The 21,159-nt window shown below is 39.4% G+C and overlaps 1 protein-coding gene across 5 annotated transcripts in view; it reads right to left on the reverse strand.

The window, feature by feature from the left end:
- Positions 1-21,159, reverse strand: part of ITGB6 (integrin subunit beta 6) — a 126,043-nt gene that overhangs the window by 6,168 nt on the left and 98,716 nt on the right. For all 5 annotated transcript variants that reach the window (XM_032857926.1, XM_032857925.1, XM_032857922.1 and 2 more), the window contains 5 exons: positions 20,639-21,056; positions 15,662-15,884; positions 13,041-13,138; positions 7,875-7,994; positions 2,067-2,233 (listed from right to left, as the gene is read on the reverse strand). In XM_032857926.1, coding sequence (XP_032713817.1) covers positions 2,067-2,233; positions 7,875-7,994; positions 13,041-13,138; positions 15,662-15,884; positions 20,639-21,056 — 1,026 coding nt within the window. The remainder of the gene's footprint in view (positions 1-2,066; positions 2,234-7,874; positions 7,995-13,040; positions 13,139-15,661; positions 15,885-20,638; positions 21,057-21,159) is intronic.

The following is a 21,159-nucleotide window of genomic DNA, read 5'->3' on the forward strand; positions in this document are numbered from 1 at the left end:
TGTTCTACATCCTGAGGGAAAACAATGCATGTTTTGAGGAAATTAGCTGTTAATTAAAATGTTATTTTAAAGATATTAATCATTTGTCAGTATTCATGCCTTTGTGTGAGAACATTAAAATGTGCTGGTTAGTAGATACACATCACATCATTGCCGAAGTACTTGTTTGCAGAACACCTGCTTATTATTTCTAGGAGGGTCAAGGCTGTGCTTGGAAGAGGCTTCAGTTAGGTTTTCAGCTCCACTATGGACCAATCATTTGGGAAGTCTCTTAACTTCTCTGAGCCTCAGTTTCCTTACACTGAAGATGGGATTACTCAAACTACTTCACAGGGCTGGCATTGTTCAACCAACTACTGCCATATGGTTCTTTGTGCCAACTTAACTATATTCTTTTGCCTGATTGCCCTTTTTGACCATTGCCAGGCATTTGCTTGAGAGCTGGTGAGAGTTAAAAACATCTATGGCCAGGGGATTGGTTGAAGTTCACTGACCACACTTTAGCCTCATAATACCATGTTCTAAGTCAGCAAACTAAACTATCAGGTTACATTTTTCTTGTTATGTATGGATAAGTTATATTCTCATGGCAAGTCCAAATTTACTTTCCTAAAGGGTCTTATTTAATTGTGAAAAATTCATACATACACAAAAGAAGAGGAAAGCTATATAACAAACTTCTCTAGACTCCTCAACCAGATTCAACAATTATCAAGATTTTGCCACATTCACTTCACTATTCCTTGTTCTCCTTTGGCTGAATTATTTCAAAGCAAACCTACTCTTCATTTCCTTTCACTCCAAAATATGGATATTTTCTAGCAAAGTCATCATGCCACTATTTTACCCAATCGAATTAATCATAATTCCTAGCTATCATTCTAATACCCAGTCTATATTATCCTTCTTAGAGTTGTCCAAGAAATGTATTTTTATAGTTGGGCTGTTCAAATTAGGATCAAAACAAGATCCATGCACTGAATTTGCTCGTTGTGTCTAAAGGCATTTTTAACAGGAAGACGAAGTAGATGAAAATTTTCACTGTCCATTGCCCTGTGCCATATGTTGGGGTTACTTCAAAATAACTGCATAAGATATAGACGTCTCTCATCAAGACAAATTTATCCAAAAGAGAAATTCTATGTGCTTTAAGAACTGAAGATATCACTATATACTTAGAGGAAAAAAGTGTTAACATCCATTTATTTGGGCAGATGAACCCAAAGGAACATTGTGTTTTTCTATATTTTCTCCAGTGAAATCACTGTATTTAGAATCAGCAATGTAAGATAATTGCTTTTAGAGAGCTGGGCACACCATTAGAGACAGAAAGATGAAATTAAAACCATGAAATTGTTTCTATGGCCCTCCAGAAATGTAATTATCTGTCCTGTGGAAAAGAAACACAGAAAATTGGAGTCCTGTTTTGTGTTTGTCTACTGTGAAAAGGAGAAACATAAATTATATCTATGGAGTACACATAAATAATGGTTGACACTTGTTAGGTATTTTTTAGGTAGCTCTTTAAAATTTGTTATTCAGAGGAACAAACTGGATGGTATTTAAAAAGCCTTCTCAATTTGGAATGGTGACCTATTATAAGTAATGAGTATCTCTATGGAAATTGGCATGAACCACCATGCTACTCATGAACATTATTCCTTTGGCTATAACACAACCGATTTATAGAGGCATTTAGATACAGCACCTATGCTTTATCAAATGGAGCCTGAATGCTCCTCTTGGTGATGAAGATTAAATGTATTTCCTTGATGTCCCTAAGCAGCTATATAAGGAGTTTCATGAGACTCTTCAGAGTGGGGGAAATCCCCACCGCACTGAGAAAAATGCCTGCTCTGAGCACTATCAAGCTCCCAGATAATGAACGGAGGTTCCTTTGTCCTCAAAGCAGAAAATAAATCATAGCTGTTAGGGACGCAGTGAAAGGGGTAGGGAAAGAACATGACATTCTCACTCTCTGTTAGAGCGGAAGAAAGCTGACATCTATCTCTTCCAAAAGTCACTTTCTCCCCTGGACAAGGAATAGCCCCTAAGGGTTTACATACCGTTTGCCACTTGGCCTTAGACCGTTCTGCTTCAAATTTGGCCACTTCTTTACGATCATGAAATGATACCAGCAGCTTCCAAATGCACAGTAGGACGACCCCAATGAGAAGAATAGCCAGTGAAACCCCTAACATAATCATGGGAATGTTTGGGGGCTTTGGACAGTCTGTGGAAACAAAGAAAATTATATTAAGAAGATGGTATGATTGGGGTGTCTGGGTGGCTCAGTTGGTTGAGCGTCCAGCTCTTGCTCTTAGCTCAGGTCTTGATCTCAGGGCTGTAAGTCCAAGCCCTGGGGCTGCCAGCATGGAACCTTAAAAAAGTCACTTAAAAAAAAAAAAAAAAAAAGAAGGATAGATGGTAAAATAAATCTTGTGATGTAGAGAAAACATTTCTCATTTAATTTTCCAACCATATTTTTTTCTGGTAGAAGGAAAATAGTAACATGTTTCATTTTGCTGTATTTAAAAAAAAAATGAGTTACTTGTTGAAGGAAAGTCCTATTCCTACAAAGGAAAACAAAAGATAGAGTTTGGTTATTTAAGGCAAATGGATATATACTTGAATGACTGACGTAAAAAGAGTTAGAATCCAAGAATGAGGATTAATATACAAAGTATATTATCTACAAAGGACCGTGAAAAAGACTGCAGTTTAATAACAAAAATGGTCTTTTCTGGGTACATGACAGAATCGAAATGAAATGCGTATGTGTGTGTTCACTCACACACACACACACACACACACACACGATGTTACTTTTTCATGGATTTCCTTGAAACATGAACTGTCTAGGAGACTATATTCAAACTTATATAAAACCCACCCTCCTAAGAAGTTTACTACTTGCTGCTGCTTCTTTTTTCTTTTTTTAATAGACGACAATGATGACTTTTAGTTTTGTTTTAATGTTAATTAGTGCTCTGGTGTCCTGGGAATTTCCTGGACTGGGGTCAGAAGAGGTGGGTTCAGTTGCCCTCTGATGTATAGTAGCCATCTGATATACAATTCCCCTGATCTCTCTGAGCCCTGGGATCCTCAATCATCAAACAAAGGTGTGGGACTTCAGCAATCCCTTAACTTCCCTGAGGATAAGACCATGCAGTTGCTCATGCTTATTACACTCACAGCTTCCTAGATCCCTCCCCAGAGACTGTGATTCAGTGTGTCTTAGATGGAGCCACAGATATTTTTTATTATTAACAGTATCCCAAGGGATTCTTATTTTCGGGGAAGTTTGGGAAACTAGATGTTCTGTATAGTCCTTTCAACTGGAACATTCTCTGAAATGTTATTTTGACTCTATTGATGATATTAATATAATTTCACAATTATATAGTGCCTTCCCTCACTGACAGCAGAATGACTAATAATTCTTGCAATATTCCTGGGAGACGATACATTTCTTAATGAAACATTATAATTAAGCTCTCCCCTTGCTTTCATGAGAAAAAAAATTCCACATAAAAATTATCATTAAATATCTGCCTCCCTCTGCAAATAGTGAGGCAAATCTGTGGTATCTGGGGAGGAAATGAATCATGCTTAGTTTATCCTAACTCTTATTGCCTTTAGATATTTAATAAGGAGAGTTATACACACAGGACTAGTCATGCTGCTTTCAAGGTAAGGATCTATAACTGATCTGATTTTGAGCAGGACTAATGACCCCACAACAGCATGATGCCTGGCCTCACACACTTCTGTTCTTTGGATTAAAAAAAAAAAAAAAACACATGTAAGGAGATTATGCAGAAATAAATAAAGGAGTTAATGAAGTAGTTACTATAGTATAAAGATTCAAAGACTGTTTCCAGCATAGCAGATGAATCATGGCTGCTTTTAAGAGGTTAGCAACAGTCCTGCAAAGAAAGTGGCAGGCATGTGTCAGTGAGAATATATACTGGCTACATCTTTGATGACGAAATGTCTGGGGTGGGGTGTAGCATGTTCTTGTGGAAAGCAAGATGAAGCTTGCTAAGACCCTGCAGCCAGAATGTGAATTAGGAGAGCTCCCTGGTAAAGAATAAAGGAGGAACAGGCATAGCCTGGCAGAGATAATTTTTAAGATCTTAGAGTCATTATACATTAATACACTGATAATATATTACACATTAAAATATTCTACATTTCTCAAGAAAAGATTTTGGCCCAAGTACCAGAGCAGTTATTATACAATAGAAATATCTACTGTTTACACTCTCTTTAGTATTTCCTGAGATGCTCAGACTGAAGACATATTTCTAGGTGGGAGAAGAGGGCCACCACTGTATGCTATGTTGTCTGTCGAGTCCTGGCCAGCGCCAGCTAGTTCTCGGGTCCTGAGTCCCTGAGCTGCCAATCTGCCAGCTCTCTCACATGTGGCTATTGAGCACAGAAATGTGACTTTTCCGAATTAGGTTGTGTGCTAAGTATAAAATACACATTGACTGTGAAGAGTTAGTATGGAAAAAAATAAAGCATCTCAATAATTTATTTATTGCATGCTAAGTGGCAATATTTTGGATAGAATGGACTGAAGAAGACATTACTAAAATCCATATCACCAGATTATTTTTAGTGAGATTACTAGAAAATTTAAAATTACATATGTGGTTTGCATAACATTTCTATGCTGCTGATCCAACATGTTTCCAGTAGCCAGGAATTCATTATGACCATACAGCCAGTGGGAGGCAGTATAGCACAGTAGTTAAGAGAATGGACTCCCCGCTTGCCAGCCAGATCTCCCCAGCCAGCACTGGTACTTAATTACTGCTAGACCAACATATTTTTTAACTTCTTTTTGCCTCAATTTCCTTATCTGTAAAATGGAAATAATAGCAACACTTGCTTTACATGGTTGTAATATGGAGGGTGCTTAAAGAATTAATGCGTGTAAAGCACATAGAATGATGCCTGGCATATGACATTAGTAAGGGCACAATGAATGAGAGCTGCTATTATTATTATTATTATTATTATTATTACAACAACTATAGTCTTCCTCCTTTTCTATCCTCAAGACTTCAAGGGCCTGGAACCTCCATGTTGGGACCTGTGGGTATAACATCCACACCCACATCCCTGCCAGGAAGGCTCCCAACTGTCATTCTTTGACTGTGGCTCTTAGGAATGTGGCCCTTCTCCTCTGAAAATTCTTCCAGGTGTAAGAAAAAAGACGGCCAAAGCTCTCCCTACAGCCACACACACCCTGATGGTGACTGTTCATTTGGTTTCTTTTAAAATTTGTTTGTAGGACCCCCGGAATCCTTAGCCTTAACTTTCTCCTTCCTATCCTTGTATTTGATGGGCTACCCTGGGATTCTCTAGTCTTAGCGCTGTGAGAAGGGCCTACAGATTCTAGGACAGGCTCTGTCTTCAGGGCCCCTGGAAGCTTGGGGCCTACCTATGAACAGGGATAAGCCTTCTTGGATCTATCAGGTGACTCCCCTTAAGCCTTGGGAAGGTAATTTTCCTCTCACTTTTCCCTACTACAAAAGCATAGGGAGAATAAAAAGCCCTAATAAAAAGTCATCAGAGAGTCTGAGTGCTTTCAGAAGGATGGCGTGTTTATGGGCCACTCAGATTGTGTGGAAGCACCAAAACAAACAAACAAACATACAAACAAAAAATGACCAACAGTTCAGTAACAAGGAGGCCCTTATCAGCTAAAAGCATCTTTCTCTTACACACCCAAATAAAGGTAAAAATAAAAAATAAAAATAAAAACAAAACCAACTGGATACAAAAGCCCCTGAATTAAAAACAGTTCTAGTTCATTTTTGTTGTTTGGAACTCATTTTTTCAATGGAATCCATGGGACACCTGGGTGGCTCAGTGGGTTAAGCCTCTGCATTCAGCCCTGGTCATGATCTCAGGGTCCTGGGATTAAGCCCCGCATTGGGCTCTCTGCTCAGCAGGGAGCCTGCTTCCCCTCTGCCGCTCTGCCTACTTGTGATCTCTCTCTCTCTGTGAAATAAATAAAAAATCTAAAAAAAACACAAAAATCTTCTCCAATGGAATCCATATTAAAAGGAATGACTTTGATTTCAGGAGAACTTGCTAAAGCTACTGCCACTGTCAAAGAGGGTTGGAGGGTGTAGTTCCAAGAATCTGACTTTATAAAACACGTAACGGAGGAGGCGGGTTTTTTATATTAGGTAACTCTTCCTTGTACAGCAGAATTCATCTTAAATTTCCTTAACTAATGGCCTGTACAAAGCATTGTATATATGCATTTCAAAGAAGTTGATTTATATGAGATTTTCAAGATCCAGTCTCCAGGTGCACTCTGTCCACCCGAGCTTCAAGGCCAAGATCACAATCAACCCCTTGTATCTTGTATCGTGTGGACTTCTACATCTCCTTCACCCTCAACACTTCAGTGTGGTATTTTTCTAATCATATTTTCTTGGCTGATTTATAATGTCTTGAACTTATGTTTTGGTTACTTTGGTCTTGCTTTGGTTTTTACACTCTTTAGAGATGGCAGCTTGATACTCTTGGCTAAATTCAGGACTTAATATTTTGTTGGCACATTGATAAGTAAGCATGCACAACAAAACACACCTGCCTGCTAGCCTGCCCTTGCTGCTATTGTCTGGGACAGAACCAGGCTCCAAGCTTTTGGGGAGGGGAGGAGGAAGTTGCTGACAGGGTCTGGAGAGATCTGATGTAATACAGCTGTCATTTCTGCCAGAAAGATTTAGGAACACATCATTAATTGAAGACAGAAAAGAGGCACCAGTGAATATCTAAGAACACAGCCAGGGAAGTCTTAAAGCCATCTGTAGCAGAGTAGTATTAAAATCCCAAGTCCTTGGGGGCACCGGGGTGGTTCAGTTAGTTGAGTCTGCCTTCGGCTCAGGCTGTGATCTTGGGGCCCTGGGATGCAGCAGGCTTTCTGCTCAGCAGGAAGTCTTCTTCTCCCTCTCCCTCTGCTACTTCCCACCCCCCACTTGTGCTTGCTCTCTCTCTTTCTCTCTCCAATTAAAAAAATGCAGTGTCCTGGGACACACATCACACCTGCTTACTCAGGATAGACAGGATGCAGGTGTTTTATCAAGCTCCCCAGGTAAGTCTGATACTCACTAAAATTCCAAACTTCTCAAGAGAAGTACCTTTCCCACAATTTTCTGTTCTATCTGATATAAACTTCTCTCTCTCCTTCGCTGAAGATGAGATTTTTATTTGTGAGCTACCCAAGCCCCAAGCAAACTCCATGAGGTGGTATGGATGAAAACCCACAGAAACAACAGAATCCTTTTATGTATGGATTACTTCCTTCCTTCCTGACCTGCTGCTTCCTGTCTTTTCTGACTCCATGTACCATTACTGGCACATACTGGCAATGTTTTATATGCATTATTCTATTTAATCCTTGAGTCAACCCTTAGAATTTTATAGATGAGGAAATAGAGACTCAGAGGCAAGTACCTTCCAGAATGTCAAGCAGCCATTAAATGGTAGAGCAGGATTTGAGCCAAGGTTTGCCTGATGCAAATCTCATTCTTTCAGACTGTTGGGCTCCCTGCTGCTAGCCTTTCCTAAAGATATACCTTATGCTTATATTGGAATTAATCAGTGCATCTTTCTACAAACCATCAGCCAGCTTTTGAGGTGATCATGATTGGTACAAATACATCTTGTTATGTGGGCTAAGGAAGAGACATTGGAACACATCAAACCCTTCAACAGGTCTATTTAAATTACTGGGAAAATTCTGGAAATGTCCTTCCTGGAAAGCTACCCCAAGTATTTCTTGTTGTTTCCTCCTCTCCCATGTAGTATCACTTACCATTGACAATGGAAGGCAAGCCACCCACCTTTCTCATTGATGCTGTGAATGATGCTTTTCCCTTCATTATCTGTAGTTATTAGGAATGTAATAAGACATTCATTTTCTCCTTGCAGAGAACAGGGAACAGAACCATCCTTTGAAAAATCTGCAGATAAAGGAGTCATTCATTAGATTAAATGAGATTCCAAAAGAGATTATTTTTAAAGCATAGTGGTGTTGAGTTTTAATATGCAAATAGGAATTTCCAACACTGCAGAATAGGAATAAAAAACACAGGATTTTTTCCCACCACCTGAAGTTTTAGTTTCTATTCATATTCCAGAAGAACAGTTCCAGGTGTGGTCAATCAGGACTGACCATCAAATGCACCTATCAAACTGATGGGGGCCAGGATTTCAATAGAGTGAAAGTACTTGAAGGCAGGTATGCCTAGTTGTTTTGGAAATAGAATGACCCTGATTGTGGTGACGAGGTGGCTGTATGTTCCTCTTGGCTTAGAGCATCTGGGAGGGAGCCTAGATTACATTTCAGAAAAAGACTACGCAGCCCAAACTGATACTGATACTTCTAAGGGGGCCTTTCCCACAGTCAAGATTGCTGGCCATGTATTGTCACAATAGTAAATATCAATTAATATCAGAAAATGGACATTGAAATGTTATGTACTCAGGGGCTGGGAGGATGAAAGTAAGCCCCAGATTAAAAGGAACCCAGCTGACAATTTGCCTACCATTCATTATAGCCTCTTTGCTAATTAAAAAAAAACCCCACAAACATAATCCAGTTTTCCTCACATCTTTTTCAAATAGAAATGTTTTTTTATAGGGCTTATTCAAGAGGCAGAAAATGAATGTCACTACAGAAATTGAAAATATAGTAAAATGGTCCATCTGAGATGTTAATATTATTAGAATTTTTAGTGGTCTGGTACCTATGCTAGAATTATGTAGCATTTTCCAAGTGAAAAAAAAAACTTGCTTACAATTCTCCTATCTTCTAAGTTGAAGACTTTGTAATGATACTGTGACACCTTTTTTTTGGCCAATGAAACACTTTTTTTTTTTTTTTTAAAGATTTTATTTATTTATTTGACAGAGATCACAAGTAGATGGAGAGGCAGGCAGAGAGAGAGAGAGAGAGGGAAGCAGGCTCCCTGCCGAGCAGAGAGCCCGATGCAGGACTCGATCCCAGGACCCCGAGATCATGACCTGAGCCGAAGGCAGCGGCTTAACCCACTGAGCCACCCAGGCGCCCCGCCAATGAAACACTTTTTTCAGAAACCTGTAAACAGAACAACTGTTGGCTCTTAACCTAAAATTTTGACATATGATCCAATATTAGTGATTTATGACACAGTGGTCAAAATATTGAAACTGGGATTGTCCCAGATGATCTTGGACATACTCTTGCTAGACCTATAATTTTCTCATTAGCTTAAATATAAAAGTTTTAATTTTAAAAGTTCTAATAAAACACATACAGAATCTGTATGTTTCTTTGATTCTAACAAAAAAAAAAAGTAAATAATATGCTATTTCTCACTCAACAATGTGGTAGCCACAGAAAGAAAAATGTTGAGTTGTTTTTGCATTTAATTTATAAGATTAAAAAATTTGTGTCAGGGTCTGTGAGAAGAATGTCTGTATTAGCTATGAAAAAAGAGACTAGTAAAACATTTAGCATTTTGGATAGGATTTCAAATGATAGATTTAAGTGAAGAAATTGCTTATGAATTCACTAGAAGCATCTATTTACATAGGACTATTAGGAAATCTAATTCTAAATCATTCTCATCTGGTCATTCCTAAATGTTTATGATTATCTAAATCACCTGGGATTTTTTTCAAATAAGGATTCCAGGGACCCTCCTGGGTATCTGATTTGAGAGGGCAGTGGTATGTACAGTAGCTTGTATTTTAGTGAGTTAACAGTATTTTTAATAAGGTGATCGGATTATGACATTCAGGAACCTCTGGGCAATAATAGATCAGTGATATTTGTGTTATTTCGTGTGTATGTCATATGATAGCACTGCATATATAATCATACTTTGGTCATTTTTAGATGGCCTTTACCACATATCCTCCTACCACACTGCTCAGTTAACTAGGATTCATGAAGTCTTGGAGAATATGCCTTTTCTTATTGGTGAAATGTTCTCCCTCCCTCTGCCTCTCCCTCTCTACCATGACAGTGCACACCCACTCTGTACCTCTCAAGCTTACTTACTGGAACATTTTATTCTCAGGTAGAAAATACATAGGTAGCTTATAACACTCCTTTCAGTAATATTAATCCTGCTTTTAAATTTTATTTTAAATAGCTATACTGAAGTACAGAGAGTCTTAATTTATTTCACCAGGATTACTTAAGTTTTCATGAAACTGTTAATATGACCTTTGAGTTATGACTCCCTTCTTGCTTTAATGACTTCACCACTCCTTTTCATGACTGTTATGACTCTAGATTTAGCCAGTTTTGTCATGTTTGGGTATTAAAATGGTATTATTGAATGTGCAATGAAGAGTCCAGCTTGGGCTGGAGATTTGCATAATTAGCTGCTAAGGTTTTCTTTTGTTGTTCATTAAGGAATGGACCTTTCTTTTTTACCCTCCTTTATGAGTGCCAGCAGTGCTGCCCTAGAATAATACAATGAAAATAAGATCTCAGGCAGTCCATGAAATTATACTTAGGAAAGGAAGAAATGTGAGAGTGGGGGTGAAGAGGCTGGCATCTAGGAAGGTCCAGGAAGGATACAGAAATAGAAACCATGTGCATGCAACCACAGAATTATGACAACTATGAGTTTAAGACCTGTGCTCTGGGGACGAGTCAGGAGTTCTCATGGGAAATGGTTTCCCAAGGAAAAGAAAAGGATTCTGTGGTCAAGGAAGTTTGGGAATCCTTCCTTACTCTACTTCCTTTTGCTTCTTCTGAAAATTCCTGAAAATACATGTAACGTAATATCCATGATTTTTCAGGAGTCCCGTGAAATAAATAAAAAGCTAGCTTCCCATTTCTGAAACTGATATGATCATGGGTGCTGTTTTCCATCTAACATTTTCAGAACTAGTGTTCCATTGAACACACTTTGAGTAATAATGTTGTGAGTACAAGAGTTTTGGGGTAAATTAAAAAGTGGCTTTTGGTAAAATGGAATGAGTAAAGTTAAACCACGTCTTTAGAGATGCTCACTTAAGTCTCCACAGCACAGTTGAGGAATAACATCTTTGGATTATGAAGTTATGCTATTTTACTTTACTCTCCGTGTCCTTGTTGGGGGGAAGGATGGGCTGATAAGAGTCGCTATACAAGACCAAATATGTGATGGTAATTTCAAGGCGATGTGATCAATGTCATAACTGGGTGAGTAACTTGAGATAGAACTTATAAAAATCCTCATTGGAAAAGTGACTTTTTAATTCATAGACTGATAAGTATATTTTTTTCTCTCAAATTCAGCAAGGTTAATGCTTTAAATGATATTAGGAATCCAGTTACCCTTTTTGTGTAACTGAGTAAATTATCTTCAAAATAGGGAAATACAACTATTTCTAACTTAGAAACTGAAAAGAATCATGCAAATATTTTAAATGCCCCTTGAGACCTAGTATTCCTCTCAAATCCAAGCATTTATGATAATCTACTCAGAAAACTGTGTATTTAACTATAGTAACTCTCTGTTCAATACTTACCATGTTTCCAAGGTTTATTCCTCTTTCCCTACCCAATCCCCCAACACATCAAATTTCTCATGCTGCCTGTGAATGGAGTTCTAGTCATTTGCAGGGCATTTTCTGCAATTTTTAGCCATTTCTTAGAAATACTTGGTAAGTATCTCAACGGCCGTGAAATGAAGCCTGAGGATATGCTTTGACTTTGAACTAGTTACTAATGTGGACAGTCCACAAATGCTACTTTCCTCAGTGCTTTTACTGCCTCCTGCTTTCAGTATTAGTGTCAGGCACACACCATCTTGCCTAATTTATGTTATTTGGGACATCTATCTTTAGTCACCAAAAAAGCACAGCCGAGGGGTCTTTTGAACACTGATCGTGCTCCTCCATACAGGGTCATTCAACTGTGCACAGTCAGAAATCTCAATTTTGAAACAATGTAGGTAATTTTCAAAACAATATAAAGGCTGCTAACTTATTCCACTTTGGAAGTGGATTAATTTCTCTATTCCATGTCTGTTTCTTCAAGATACATATCTTGGAGTGTCATAAATTGTCTTGATTTTGCCCTGTGCCTGAGATATGTCTTGGTAACGTCTCATGTGTGTAGAGAAGCTGTTCTACCTGAGCCGCACGAGAATGCAGAGGTTGGGATGATGGAAAAATAACCCCCGCAGCCTGTCCCTTGAGGAGGAGCTAGTCATCTTCTTCACAGATTATTTTTTAAGTGGCTTTCCCAGCTAAAATACAACCGATTTAAATATTCGAGATGACATTTTGCCACTAAAAAGAATCTGAGTTTAAGTCATTAAATCTTAAAATGACAGGTGAGAGAAAGCAAGAGCAGAATTTGGTTAGCAGTTAAAGGTCACAGGCCCTTCTTGTATTTATGGGGTGAGCGACAGGGAGTTAAGAGTGGAAGTTGATAGTAAAAGCACATATAAAGGAGCGGAGGGAAAATGTCCATGAACCAGAACCTGCCTGGTATCTTAGGGCTGCTCTCCAGAAACCCATATGATGCTTCACCTTGTCCTATCCGGAAATACGGTAATTGGATGATAAAGGATGATTTCAGGTTTAGGGGTTAAAATTTAGCTATTTAAAAATTTTTCTTCTCATATATATATAATATATATATATAATTCGAGATGACATTTTGCCAATCATATATATATAATATATATATAAATATATATATTTTATATATATATTTGCCAATATTATATATATATATATTTATATATATATATTCTGGAGTTCTCTACAATTGCATTTGTTAAACAAAGGTGAACTTGCCAACAGAGCTGAAGTCAAATAGAATCGCTATGACTTTAAATTGTTTGTACCCCAAACCAACACATTTTTAGTCTTATGGGATACATTTACTCTTAAAAACTAATGTTGAACTAGTATCCTGGTTCACTTGAGGTCAAGCTACTGAAAAGCCCTTCACAGAGTTCCTGCCTCTCAAGAACAATGTAAAGGAAAAGAAAGCGATTTAAGACAAGTCTAACCTTCTGCTTCACTGATGGTCGCACCGGCTAGCTTGCATTTGTCAACACATTCTTCTCGGGCCTGGCCATCTGCAGACAGGTGGCATTCAATGCAGCTCCTGTGAACGTTATTCAGTAGCGTTTATCAGTTCATGTTGGTGGAAAACAGATATGCAGCTGGGGTATTGCTTTACTGCTGTTACTGTGATTCGTGCTGTAGGAGTGTCTCATAGAGAGCGCTGCCTTTTGTTACTTTCAGAAAGATATTTGGGTGATGTTCAAGAGGAAATTGCCTTATTCTGATTCCCTTTAGTAATCAGTGTTTGGTGAGCCAGGCTTGATAATAGCTACTATCCTCGTTTATTTATAATGATTGCTTCTGATTGGTTAAATAACAAACAAACAAACAAACAAACAAAAAAACCCCAACAATAAGATACACTTATTTTGGTATTTGATTTAATTTTTTGATTCATTTTACGTTCTCACGAGAAGGGTTTGTGCCCCTAAAATATGATCAGTGACTAAGCAAAGTTTGAATTTCCTAACAGAAGTGGTCTGTATTTTAACAAGAACTGTAAGATTTCATACATGTCATGAATGACTATTTTAAAGATTCGCTTGTCTGTAACTGTTTTGAATGAGTCCAAGCCTTATAGGGGTATTTTCAATACTTAGCTGAGGTTACAATTTGGATCCTATTAATGCAGGCTTTTAAATAAACAATTGCTACTTACAGAAAATTACAGAAAAGTGTATTTCTGAAAACAGCCTGGTAAGAATTAAGCTTCTCTAATGATGTCTATACAGCAAAGTAAAACTCATGCTGAAATCTTATGCTGAAAAATCACTTCACAACCAGATTCTGTTTGGAGAAACCCAAAACAGCAAAAGTTTTCTTAGCTATCATCCTGCCCCTCTCTTCCCCAGGCCATGGAAATGCATACTCATTTAAGTACTGAAAACATTCCCCCCCATGCTTCACTCCAGGCCTCCCCCAATCTCAGCCAAAATTGCCCTGCCTTAGGCAAGCCTTCCCTAACCCTTACCGGTTAGTTCTCTTGCCCTGGAAGTCTCTGCTTTCCTTTGTAGGAAGGGTTGAGGAGCAGCAGTCTATGTGGGAGTGGGGATAGAAGTCTTGGCTGGAAATTGCCTTTGCATTTCAAGTATATTGCATTTATCTAGGTTATATATTTACTTAGAGTGGCTTCACAGGGGGCTGCTAGACACTGTGGAAACCCTTAAAACCCTCTACTCTTTGATGCATCTCAATGATGTCTGCCCAAGCTAGTGTGGTAGCCCTGCCATATGGTGCCACAGCACCCTTTATATCCCTTATTGTAACTGTCAGCTAAGATATTGTTAAAATTGTTTTAAATAATGTCTGTCTTTCCCACTAGATTATTAGCACCTGTGATGGCAGGAACTGTAACTGTTTCAGTCATCACTATATGCCCTTGGCCTAACACAATTTCCGGTGAACAGTAGGTACTTAATACCCATTTGATAAGTGAATGTATGAATGAATAAATGGAAGAATGGACTCATCTCAAAGATAACCTAAGCACCAAGGCAATTACCTGATTCCTCAAACTTAAACTACCTTGACTTCCTTAACTTCATATTTTATAACCCACATTTTAAATTGAATCACATTTAGGGGCATCTGGGTGGCTCAGTGGATTAAATTGAATCACATTTACAGAGATAATTAAATAGATAAATAATGGAAGAAACACCCCAGAAGGACATTTTACATTTAATTCCACTCAAGTAAGTCTAACCATGTCCCCACACTTTTCTTGGAGTATGTCCAGACACAGTGACAGAGGAGTTTTGACACTTGAGTGGTGAGGAACCACTGAGTGAATATTGATTTTCTTACTTTATTTACACTGGAAATGCAAATGTCACCATGTTGGGTATAGAGTTAATGAAACTATGAACTGCTTAAGCATGTTTGCTGCATAATACATTATACACTGCAATGTCATAACACGGCCTATTTGGAGACTTGCTTCACTTGACCTAGAAATGTTGCCCCCACTTTCACTGAGAAGTTAGCTACTAACCAAAGAAATAGTGTTTTACTGGAAAACAAAAAAGGGTTTTGTTGTCATTGCTGTTCATATGGTATAAAGAAAAAACCCAACACACAATAGTTGTGTAGAATGACAACCAAAGACAGGTACCAAAGAGCATGAGCAGTACAGAAGAGGGAAGAAATGGAAATCCATGATCCTCTTTCTGCCTTTTTGCTTCCATGAATCTATAGAGAGGAATGAATCAGCAAGGTCAGGCTCTAAACTTCTAGATAAGAAAGAAGCTTGTCGTTTCCCCTGAAAAGGCACTGAGTGTGAGTGCCATCAGTCTCCCTCCTCGGCATTCCTTCTGTGTGGCAGGTATTGTAAGTGAAAGGCCATCCGATGTTATCAGTGTGGGACCTCAGCTCAGCTTCCCCAGGATTGCTTCTAGCAGAAATGTGACATTGTGGTCCTGGATAATGAGGACAAAGAAAGAGGCAAGGGAGACATGGACGCTCCAGGCTGAGGATCACAGGGTCTTGGTGGCTTTGTGCCTTTGGGTGGATGCTCTGAGAACAAACCCACCAAAAGCAACACGGAGAGAAGTTGAGACATTACCGTTTAGAGTTACAGGGATCGCCACAGGTGGGACAACGCTCACAGGTCGGTCCGGAGGCTCCGGGGTTCGAGCAAACACATTTGCCACAGACGCAGTCTCCTCGCCCGCTGCAGGGCACCCCGTCCTCGGAGAGGCAAGACTCCGTGCTGGTGGTGCAGTTACAGTACTCACCCGCCCAGCCAGGTCTGCACACACATTCGCCGCAGTCACACACGCCGTTATCTGAAAAACAAACGCCCCGCGATGCTTAGGGCCACGACCACTTCAGATGAGGTTGGGGGGGGGGGCATCTTTTCCCTTTGCCTTTAAACACTTCAGAAAGACTGAAGGAGAAAAATGAGAAAAAAGTGAGTGTGTGGGGGCTAGGAGGAGTTATATTTTATGGAACAAATTTTGCTAAGTGTGTATATTTATTGATCTGGTCTCTTAACTGAAGACCAATCTGATTACCTGATGTTATATCAAAAAGAATTTATGGGCAGATGAAATGAGATAATCTACAAGCCTATAATAGCAATTTGGTGTGTGTGTGTGTGTGTGTGTGTGTGATTATATGTGTGTGTGTATTTAAATTGTTTTTACAATTTTTTTGTTTTTAATTAAGGTGCCATAAGATAGAGATGCAGCACAGACCTGGGTAATGCCTCCCCTCTACATCATTTAAGCCAAGTGATCATAAAAGCCTCATCTACCAAATAGGAGGGGAAAAAATCTTAGAGCAGTTGTGGTCAGATGAAATAATGTGTAAATCTTCTAGTTTGTGTTCACCAATTAGATGTCCTACAGGCATATAGTGAATGCTTAATAAATTCATTTATTTAAGAAACTTTAATTGAGCATATATCATGTGCCGAAGATTGCATTAGGCACAAAGATACAAAATTAAATAAGGTCACTGAGCTTATAGTCTAGAGTAGGAGACAGGCAAATAAATACTACCAGTAATAAATACAGTCCAGTGCATTAAGTGTTATGCACACAGTGGGAGAGTTTCCAAATTAGACCAGAGATTTGGGGATGTTTCCAAAGGAGGTGATGCTTGAGCCGAATTTGGATGCTACAGATGGAAGACAGAAGAGGGTTACATGCATTTTAAACCAAGAAAAAAAGCACAGGTAAATATCAGAAGTCTGTAATCGTGTGACCTGCTTAATATCCACAGTGGATTTGTATAGATAGAGTCAAAGGTGCATATGAGCTGTGGTAGGACGGCAGGATGGCGGGAGTGGGGGTTGGAAGGGTCAACAGAAAGCCAGAAATCACATCATGAAAAGCTTTATGGGCTAAAGAAAGAACTGTTATCCTGAAAGTTATGGAATTTTAAGTAGAGACCTGAACAAAGAGTTGTGTGCCTAGAAATATCCTGGCATCTGTAGAGAGGGCCAAACTAGAGACAGGAAAACTGGTGAGGGGGTTTCACTGCAGCAAATGAGGCAAGAAGATCTGAAGTCCTAAGTGGTGCCAGTGGGAATGGAGAGGAAAGAGGTGCTCAGTGGCTGGGGCGGCTTTTGACTGACCTGGAATGGAAGCCTCCAGTTCACGCTCACTGGTTTATCCCCAGTGCCTGGCACGGAGCTTAATTGTTGAACAAATAGGCTGTTCTGAAGCGGAGGAAGAAGAGCAGCTTTGGGTAGGGAAGATGTCGAGTTCAGTTTTGGCTCTGCTGAGTTCTGAGGGGCCTATGGGACATCCTAGTAGGCAGAGATGTATGTGTGTGTGTGTGTGTGTGTCTGTATGAAAAGAAAGACCGAAAGGTTTGAGTTTTGGATCCATCAGAGATAGATGGCAGGTAAAGCTGTTGTGGATCCGGTCATGTAGAGAAAGCAGAGGGGAAAAGCCCTGAAGAGCACCAGCATTTAAAATGTGATCAGAGAGGGGCACCGGGGTGACTCTGCTGGCTCGGGCCCTGCATCGAATCCTGCTTCGGGCTCCCTGCTCAGTGGGCAGTTTTCTTCTCCCTCTCCCTTTGCTTGTGCACCCTCTCTCTCAAATAAGTAAATCTTTTAAAAAATGTGATCAGAGAGAAGGATCTTACCAGGGAGACTGAGAGGTAGGAGAGCAAGGAGAGCAAAGCTGCAGAAACCTAGGGCAGAGGCAGCTTGAAGGAGGAGGTGCATGGAAACTTGCTGCAGACAGAGCTCATCTAAGTTATCCTCTAAAATACAATTGCTATTTGTCTCTCCCTCAGCATAAAGGGGAACTTATTCTCGTGATAGGGATAAATTTCTGTATTGAAGGCAGAAATTTAGAAAACTCTTCCAAGAGCTCCTGTCAGAATTTAGAAACCCTTCTTTCCGTGGCCTTTCCAGAACCATCCACCATATCACTGCTAATTGATATCCACAAGGAACCAGTTATGAAGTACCTGTTCGTATAACCACAACCACAAAAACAAGAGCAAAACCTCCACAATGGCTGCACGTAGAAACAAGATGATAACCAAAGATCAAGACAAAATTGTCAGGCTCTTTTCAGAGGGATGGGTCTCTCTGGAATGCCATTGACTGATAACTGTAAGTGTATAATGGCAGGAAGTATTTTCTGTAATGCCATCTGCCTGTTTCCCATCTCTTAAAAATCAAAATATGAAGACCAATGGAATTTGGGCAAGGAATAAATCAATGGAGCCCTATATCTGTGAGTATTTACAGATGGATGAAAGAAGCTACATGAAAAAGAACATTGTGGTAATAGGCCTTCCGAGAAGTGGCGCATCGCAGAGTAAATTAGTTGTCGCAGAAGTGAGATCTGCATGAAAAGGAGAGCTGGAGCGTATTCTGGCCTTTGTTGCAAACAATAGAGTATCTGTCCACAAGGCCAGGCACAGATTTTATCCTTGCACTAAGCAGGATGCCAGGCACATAGTACGTATTCCATAACTATTTGTTGGATTTGAATAATAGTACTTCCTTTTATTAAACCATTTTTTAACCTTTTTTTTTTTTTTTTTTTTTTTTGAGTAGGCTCTACTTCCATTGTGGAGCCCAACTCAAGGCTTGAACTCATGACCCTGAGATCAAGACCTGAACTGAGATAAGAGTCTGAAGTTTTACTAACTGAGCCACCCAGGTGCCCCCACTATGCATTTTCAAAGAGAAAGTTACTAATAATACAGTGACATCCTTTGTGATATTACTACAAACAAAATAGCTTTTGAGAAACAGTAATGATTGAGATTTGTAAAGTACCCTCAATATGAAGGAAATTGGCATTAGGGAAGTTTTCTGCGTCCCACTGAGGAAATAACTGTTTTCTAAATAGAAATTGTTTTCTAAATAGAACATCTCTAGCGATCAATGTGTCTGATACAAAGACAGGCCCTATTATCAGACCTCCCAAACTACAATGCACAGACCAAGTCAACCCTTTCTGAGTGCATTTCCATTTGCACACATGGCACCAAGTAAAGTCAAAGACCATCCACAAACCGGAAGAACTATGTTGCTGAGCACAGTTCAGCGATTATACTGCTTTAGACTTCTTGGATCTAAGGTTTAAAGGGTGAAATACAGGTGGGGGTTGGACGACTATCCTATTGTATTAGATTACAGGTAGAATTTTTTCTGAAAGGTGATTTCGAATGTTTTGGGCACATATTTTATTAAAAGATTTTTTATTAGAGATGCAGTCTGGGAATCTGCCCAGCATATTCATTTCAAGATGTGGAGACAGCCTCTGGCTTTGGGTTGTGTCCTGCCTACATCTTATGAGAAGAGAACTGATGTGGTTTTGGACACACACCCATTAAATAAGGAAATAGACCTCCAATGAAAAGGGAGAGAAATTTGTCTCGATCCAGACAGACCCTACATTTTTCACTCTCTAGGGAGAAGAAAGAAGGCAACCTCAGAGAAACTTGTTGGTAGCGAGAGCCGCCGCAAAGAAATGAAATGGAGGTACGCTTCTAACGGCATCACAGCGTTTTCAAAGAGCTCGGAATTCTTTGAGGTTTCTCTTCTCAGGCCTTTTTTTCCTGAAAATCAGTCTCTTTTATATGTTTCTGACTCTGTGGTCTGAAAACATAACTTTCTTAGTTTTCTTTAAAGATAATGGCTTTCTGTTTTGAAAAGCTGCCTGCTCACACACTGTGAAAAAGGGAGACATTGGGAGCTTAAATTCAGCAGTTAGTTAATATTCCTGTTGTAACACAAATTTATATCATTTTAAAGAACATGAACGCATTTGCAATTCTTATGCAGATAGATTATACTTATACTTAAATATATGGATATATATCAGAATGATTTTTATTACAGCCATAGTATATGCAACATATTCTTAAACTACAGTGATTCTCCATATGCAAAGGATTTTAAAACATGTATTTTTCTATTTAAACATGTTCTCGAGCTTAAAAAATTCCAAGCAGTGCTTCATTTTTACACTTTCCATAGCCTTCATATATCCTTATTCATCTTTATTATACCCGGTGCCTAATCTAGTATTTGTCATATAATAGGTGTTTAATAAATATCTGTGGAATGAATGAAGGCCCTGAAAGTTCATTTAGTGTTTCAGTGTCCCTTATCCTTGGCAATATGTTCCTTAAGCAGCCTAGCTTTTTATTTTTCCAAAGTAATAGGCATTTAAGCATTTTAGAGTTGAGTAAAATACCCAGAAGCCTGATCGAGAAAAGTCTGGAGGATAATGGAGTTCAGATTACAGGTAATTTTGTGGAGTCTGGGTAATAACCAAAGAGTAGGTTATCCATTTTTTGCTTTCTAAATTTTGAGGGAAATAACAATAGAGATGAAAGTTGAATTGGCAGAGATCTCACCCCAAGAGATTGTGAGAGCCAGAGAAAATGCAAGCGAAGATCACTTACCTTTGGTCTAGAGATTAACCCACTCCCTTGATCAGCAAATATGTATTGAGCACCTGCTCTGCCCAGACCACTGTGGAAAGTGCAAGGGATGTAAAGCCCCTTCTTGACACTTGCCCACTTACGATGTGAGGTGGATTTAGACAACGCCTACCTCCACAGAGCAGTCCTTTGTGCCTCACGCAGGAGAAGTTGTCACACTGGCAGAAGGGCCCATAAATGTTTCCATAGGGAGACAGGTGGCAGATGCACTGCCCACAGAAGCAGTCTCCTCTTCCACTGCAGGAGGGGTGATCTGGGGCCTCTTTGCAGGACTCCGTGCTCAGTGTGTCCTCCCCACACTCGCAGTGAGGACCCATGTGGCCAGGGTTGCAGGCACACACCCCACACTGGAAGGAACCGTTCCCATTGTGGCATTTGGAGCTGTTCACCTCTACTTCTTTCTGACAGTCACATTTGCATTCCGGACTGACAAGTATTTCTAGGGCGTCCCCCAGCCCCACAGGCTTTATGATAATGTGCCTGTTTCTTCTCTCACAGTTTGGTATACTCACAGTCACGTTAAATGTAGCCTGGAAAAGAAAATACCAATTATCTTCTTCCATCCACCAAAATACATAGGAAGAAACAAAGTTGCATGGGGATCAGCTTTGCCAAAATCATTTATTAGGACAT

The sequence above is a fragment of the Lontra canadensis genome, unplaced genomic scaffold (genome assembly GCF_010015895.1).
Source record: "Lontra canadensis isolate GAN:19392208 unplaced genomic scaffold, GSC_riverotter_1.0 scaffold13, whole genome shotgun sequence".
Classification (NCBI taxonomy): domain Eukaryota; kingdom Metazoa; phylum Chordata; class Mammalia; order Carnivora; family Mustelidae; genus Lontra; species Lontra canadensis.